The sequence below is a fragment of the Haliotis rufescens genome, unplaced genomic scaffold (genome assembly GCF_023055435.1).
Source record: "Haliotis rufescens isolate VD_foot unplaced genomic scaffold, xgHalRufe1.0.p SCAF_2, whole genome shotgun sequence".
NCBI classification, from domain to species: Eukaryota; Metazoa; Mollusca; class Gastropoda; order Lepetellida; family Haliotidae; genus Haliotis; species Haliotis rufescens.
In genome coordinates this window covers 40,745,673-40,752,499 of record NW_025963890.1, presented here as the reverse complement: position 1 = coordinate 40,752,499, position 6,827 = coordinate 40,745,673, and the positions used below count along the sequence as shown (strand labels likewise).

General features: G+C 41.6%; 1 protein-coding gene across 2 annotated transcripts; it reads right to left on the bottom strand.

Moving 5' to 3' along the window:
- Positions 1 to 1,299: 1,299 nt before the first annotated feature.
- LOC125371687 (BTB/POZ domain-containing protein KCTD6-like) lies at positions 1,300 to 4,529 on the bottom strand. Of its 2 annotated transcripts, none has more exons than XM_048399243.1 (2): positions 4,187 to 4,529; positions 1,300 to 1,917 (listed from the first exon to the last, which is right to left on the bottom strand). In XM_048399243.1, exons 1-2 carry the CDS (start codon positions 4,190 to 4,192, stop codon positions 1,300 to 1,302), a joined length of 624 nt encoding a protein of 207 aa, XP_048255200.1. In that variant the 5' UTR covers positions 4,193 to 4,529. The 2 variants fall into 2 exon arrangements, with proteins under 2 accessions (XP_048255200.1, XP_048255199.1); XM_048399242.1 differs by having other exon boundaries at positions 4,307 to 4,529.
- Positions 4,530 to 6,827: the final 2,298 nt, after the last annotated feature.

Sequence of the window (6,827 nt, the reverse complement as noted above, 5' to 3'; positions counted from 1 at the left end):
CCGTTAGTCGCCTCTTACGACAAGCATAGTCGCCTTTTACGACAAGGATAGGTTGCCGTAGATTGTATGTTATTCGACTGGGAAGTATACATTAATTGCACCAAACCACACAATGTGACAATTATTGGTACATCAGTTACTCATGTTTTGTCATGTACCGAAAAGCCACGCGACAGCCACACTTTGGTTCTGTTCGGAAGTCCCCCGGCTGAAGGTGAACACCGATACGCTTCAGATCCTCATTGAGGAAATGGACAAGATTGGGCCCATCCATTGTGGAGGAGGAGTATTTGACGTTGATGACCTGATGACCTTCAGGAATACCAGCCACCTTGCACAGAGTGAACATGTGTTGAGAGGAATCCGAGAACTGGATGTACAAGACACCACTGTGATACCGACTTGCCACCAGGCCTTCCCGCACCTGATTCAGGCAGTCGTCATACCCGGCTATTCCACGTTTCCACTTGTCTCTCAAAGCCTGCGCAAAGACTGGTCCCCATTGCAAATTTTTTAGCAAGCAAAAGGCTAATGCCGAAAATGTTTGCATATTTGCTTACAGCAACTGCCTTGTCGGGAGTGTACTGAGCATTCTTTGTCTTGTCTAACGAGCTCTGTCTTTGTTTAAAGACAATGCATGGATACCGAGCGTATGCAGAGATCAAATTACTAGAAGCTATATGTCCATATATTTCCAATGTATTTCATAAGGTTTGATGGTGCATTGATGCCTGTACATGGTCATGGAAGGAAATAAAGTGACAAAAGTTATTGATTCGGCTTGTATTTCTCTTGGTATTTCAAACATCAGTGTGCCAATCTTATCTCATATATGCCAAACCTGCATCAAACATGTTGTACAATTCCCTATATATTTCTGTACGGGGAAGTTTAAGGGAAATGTTTCATTTTCAAACGTTTGAAATAAGGTTTGAAATTGTAAACTGTCCAAATTAACACAAATACATATGTACACATGAAAAAGTCATTAATTTGTGTGTGTGTCGCTACCTCCTGCCACATAACATAACACACCTGCAAGATTGTAGGCGGGTATGGACACTGATGTAAGTGTGTGCATTTCTCCAACATTTCCAAACATTCCCAAACTAGGCATACATAGTCTATATACATTGAAAAGAAATGTTCCGTAATAATACTAGTAGGTCTTGCTAGATTTGATCATCAATTAGACGAACATTAACCAATGACCCAGCGCTTCAAAATCACAGCAGCAGGCAACAGAGCTCTCATTCCTTTCATCAAATTATCTGTCGACTCAATGTGTGCCAATTTGGATCACCGTCCAATTCTGAATCCCATTGCTGCTTTGCGACCACATAGCGGGCATACCCTCAGACAAGAGTCGGTGAAGATATTACGTCTTTTCAGGTCGACTGCAAGAAGATTGAAAACGATAGATGGGTTTGGGTCGAATTCTAAAGCAATGGTGTCATAATTGCCTGGGGTCACTGTTTCTGTAATCCTTAAGTGTTGACAATCAAAACTTCTTGTGCGAATGTAAAAGTAACTTGTGTTGATATCGTTCAATTTACTTTTCACACAATCCCAAAGACTTTGGTAGTCAGGTAGCTTCTTTTTCCATATTCCGTATAGCACTTGTTCAAACTCTTCGAGGACAGGTGCCCTCAGTTCCTCTAATCCAAAGTACTCCGCATATTCATTAACCTCTGATGCTCTTTCGGGTGGAGGCATTTTCCCGAATCTCAGAAAGTTGAGGATATGAACAAACACATCTCCATCTACATCTATGAAGTAGCGGCCATCTTTGTCCTTTGCTACCGGATGCCTTCCACTAAACATGGTGGCCAACATGGAGTCCGGGTACTTGGTGAGGGTAGACAGGGAGGTTGTCAGATGTCGACCACCAACGTTTAAGTCCACAACTTGAGAATCCTGAAATACAACACCTTGTTAATGCACATGTGATTCTACCTTACATTTAGAAAATACTCGATTCGTATTGGTCTATTACGACAAGCATGGTCGCCTTTTACGGGTTCCTGAAGACCTATTCTACCCCGGAATCTTCACGGTTTGAGAGTAACTGGTGTTCATGTGGAAGGGATGCTATTGCCAGTGCTGATACAAGTCAATACGTTAGGTTATTGAGTACATGGTACCTCCAGCTTATCAAACGTTCAGAAAGGCAACTAGGAATAATGGACTTGCCAGAAACCTATGATTATGGGTTCTAACCCGGTTCGCCCCGATTATGTTTCTAGGTTTGTCAGCACCATATCCGTGCTCGTGGGTTTCATCGAAGTGGTACACGTCTGAGACCTGCATCACTTCGGGCTTTCCTCCCACATTAAGCTGACACGCCGTGATATAACTGGAATATTGTTTAAAGTGGCGTTAAACCCAACTAATTCACTCTCTCGTTCATATGTACACCCATTCCGGTTATGATTCGAAAGAGTGAGTGAGTGAGTGTGGTTTTACGCCCCTTTTAGCAATATTCCAACAATATCACGGCGTGACGAGCGAACGCTTCAACCACTGGGCTACCCGACCGCCCGATTCAAAAGACGAAAGGTGAGGTGAAATGGCGTTTAACATCGCGTCCAAGATTATTGCACTTATATAGCGACGTGCATGTGTTTGTGTGGCTGCTTGTACTAGTCCGGACTGATGCCGATTTATAGTGCTAGCTCACTGAGATACCATGCCGCAGTTTAACATGAATACCCCACTCAGACACGGAAAACTGACTCCGAGCCGACCAGTCCTTGTTTTAGCCCCTTAATGCCGAGCGCCAGACAGGGTCGCAACAAGTACCATCTTTTAACGTCTTTTGGTATCACGCGGTCGGGGATCGAACCCCGGACCTTCCGCTCTCCGGGCGGATGCTCTACCACTAGACCACGGAGGCGGTCAAAAGACGAAGGAGCATGTGAGTGAGTAAAGCTTCAGGCCACTTTTAGCAATATTCCTTTAATATCATAACGAGGCGCCCAGTGATAATCCAGGTCTTCGCAATCATGGGATTGTAACTATAATGTTCATCGGAAAATTATGATTATTAATCATACCCCGAAAACACTTTTATGGACAACCTCGATAAATATATTTACCAGGCAAATAAGGTCAAATCTGTTCAATGGTCAGTCTTTTTCTATTTGGTTTTGTTTTATCTCCTCCTAGGCTAAGGTTTAACGTCGTATCAGTAATGTCTGTGCCATATAGCGACAAAAAAACTTTTCGAAGATGGGTATGTGAAAGAGAAGCGGTTCTGCGCCACATGGGATCAACGATTTATCAGTTAGTGTAATAATGATCTAAAAATATCATTTGACTCGTGACATGTTTAGGGTCATTGTGACCCACATAGCTATAAGGCGAGGGAAAGTATATATATACTAGTATATATACAATGGAAATTCAACACAATTTCGGTTGTTTATTTAAGCGGCATGGGAAGTATACCTTTTGGAATGCATGGATTTTTTCTCAGCAGACTGATCTTTAACCACTCGACTACCAATCGCATATTATCAGGGTCATAGTGACCCAAGGTTATGGAAAACCTGGACGTGTGCTAGATTAGTCACAGTTTCAAAACGTATTATACCAGATTTATAAAGACTTTTGTACGAAGAATTAGCTTGGTAGGACCAGCGTACAAATGGCTCCAAGGACAGCCATTTGTACGCCGATCAAGCCACTAGAGCTTGTACTTAAACCTTTGAACACATGAATATTAGCTGCACATTTGACATCCTGCAGCTGTTGCTATACACACAACGCCTACATATGATATTGATTTACGACTCTGTATCAGCTCTTTAAACTGTGGTGACATTTTGATAAGTTGACAAGCACATGATAACATATGACATATGATTTCATGTTCAGGACAGACTAAGGCTTCTGAAAAAGTAGGGTTTTTTGGGGTTGTTTTTTTCTAATCTTACAAAACCTTTTGAAACAAGGGTAAATTTGTATAAGTGGACAAGTAAATAACACTTAGCACTGACCAGAATGTGACCGGGACAGTTACAGTGATTCAGATTTATTATTAATTAACTTTAAAAATAATAATTACTTCAGACAATGAGGGAAGTTTGCTAAATACCCTCTACGCTTTGTGGTATGTTTTTCCTCGAAAACAGTAACACTTACCGCCATTGTTCTGTCACTGGGTGAAAACAGTAACACTTACCGCCATTGTTGTGTCACTGGGTGAAAACAGTAACACTTACCGCCATTGTTCTGTCACTGGGTGAAAACAGTAACACTGACCCCCATTGTTCTGTCACTGGGTGAAAACAGTAACACTTACCCCCATTGTTGTGTCACTGGGTGAAAACCGTCTATTCAATGAAGGGCTCTTGGAAGTAGTGCGGTGGACATGAGTGTTGATCAGAGCTGACGTGTCGGAATTTTCATCAACCACATGGTCTACTTTCGGTTCTGTTTCTAGGAAAGAGGGAAACAGCGGACTTTCAATATCATTTACATGGCTACTTTCATATCGTGTTATGACTCATCTGTCTGCTCATACGGTTCTACGGCGGAGCTAAGGAGCGTGTTATTGAGTTGGAATTTGAACAGGACGAGTGAGTGTGTTTGTTTGTTGTTCAACGCCGCGCTTAGTATTATTCCAGCTATATGACGGAGGTCTGTAAATAATCAAATGTGTACCAGAAAATCCAGTGATTAACATCATGAGCATCAATCTACGCAACTGAGATACAATGACATGCATCAACCAAATCAGTGAGCCTGACCATCCGATCCCCTTAGTCTCCTCTTACGACAAACACAGTCGTCTTTTACGGCAAGCTTGAGTTGCTGATACTATTCTGCCCCGGATCTTCACGGGTGGAACGAGCGAGTGAGAGTTTGGATGTAGACGCGTTCGAGGGCTTGAATGTATTATTCACATGGGCGACCAATGCTGTTTTCTATACCATTTCAAATATACGTCTTTTACTTTCAGGAAACAGTTACCGCTGTTCGTTTACTTACACCAATGACTAAAAGTACACTCAGTATACCAAAATTGGAAACAACAATTTAGACTTTAGGTATAATTTTGTCAATGTTTTTATTCCCTGAAAGTTAAAAAAATACAACGACTTAAGAAAATTATAAATAGATTGCGTACTTTACGTCCCTAATGATACAGAAATTGATGATAAAATATTGAATCAAGGCATATGCAAAAATTGCAAATCGTTTAAAGCCCCACCCTGACTATAAATAGCCCGCAAGGTGGCGGTGTTTCAGTTTCGAACAATGACTGACAATGTAAACACAACCGAGTGTTGGGAGACGTTTTTTGAAAACCATACGGGAACAAGATCACCATTGACCGTCAAACTTTGTATCAACTTGAATGACAAACCATGGATACAATAAATGGCTCCATATCAAGATATAAGTCAATAAATTTTCTGTAGTTTTATTCTAAAAAATCGAATCGATCGTGTTTGGCGTCTGCATCGATCACAGTGGGCGGAGCTTATTTACGTTTGCGCTATAAATAGCAAAGCACATGGTCATGTGTACATGTGGCACATTTAATGCATTTGTGGTCAAAGTGTATTGTGTTGTATATTTTTACGGCAGAACAGCAGCAGAACATCAGTTTCAGTTAATGTATCAGTAACGATACTTTAATACGAAATTAACGACGTAATTCTTTCAGTTCAATCTGAAAATTACAGATATTTGTTGAGTTTTGGTCATTTGCATTCAACAGTTAGATTTGTGCCACACAATAATCAGTTTCTATTCACGAAACGTAAATTATTAGAGATTTTTCAACTAGTGTTTAGGAAGGGGCCTAATTTAAAGCACCAGAAGTTGCGCCAATATTTCTCAGCTGGACTACAATAGATGAATATGTCACGTGTATCACCATAACAATGCACATTAGCAACTGGTAAATAAGTAACTGATTATACTTGATGTTTTGGCCTACAGAAGGCGTATCCGGATAATACTGTACTTACGATAAACGAAAACTCCAATACACATATTCCAAGACAACTTTAATTATGAATTTCCTTTGCTTTCACAGAATTTTCACACACAAAACTGAGTTTGATCATTAGATCCACACTTGTCCCATGTATTTTTTGTTCGGGGTATTTGGATACACTTCGCGCACAAGTTTTAAAATACAACCTGGGATCCCTTTCCCGTTTTGTCCACACCAATCCTTCATTTGCTGCAACGTTTAATTCCGTTTCTTCAAGTCCAAGTATCTACGATCTCTCCAAACACTTCGTATATATAGCTCAGTCCAGAAACAACGTGTTCGAATCGACGAATTTCTGCAACATGGTGGCCGCACCATTCCCTAACTGCGATTGCCTGTGCCGTGTCACGCATGGTTGACAAAAGAACTGTGAACATACATATTCGGCTTCATCTGGTTCCAAAATGAAATGGCACTCGTGAAGAGCAACCTCCTCGTGGTGAGTGCTGGGTAATGCAAATAGCTCTTCCCCCGTGTGGAACCGGGGCAGAATATTTCCACAGCCTCCCATTGCTGGTCGTATGAGGCGACTAAAATGGGCAACCTGTTTGCCGTGGGTTGCGTCCCTGTGTCGGCGGAGGACGGGAGTCTGGTAGTTGAGGGCACTGGTTCCTAGAACTGTGTTCCTTTGCCCAACACACTACTTCGACCCTTACTTCGCCTAGACGGGTGGTAAGATGGGCCCGGTCTTATCAATCGGCTGGTCATGCCAGGCCCTGTGCGTAATATTGTATATGCACTCCTGTGTTGTATTATAATGTATATTTTGGACTTGGCCAAGCATACTTTGTATGAATTACCAATTTTTGATGGA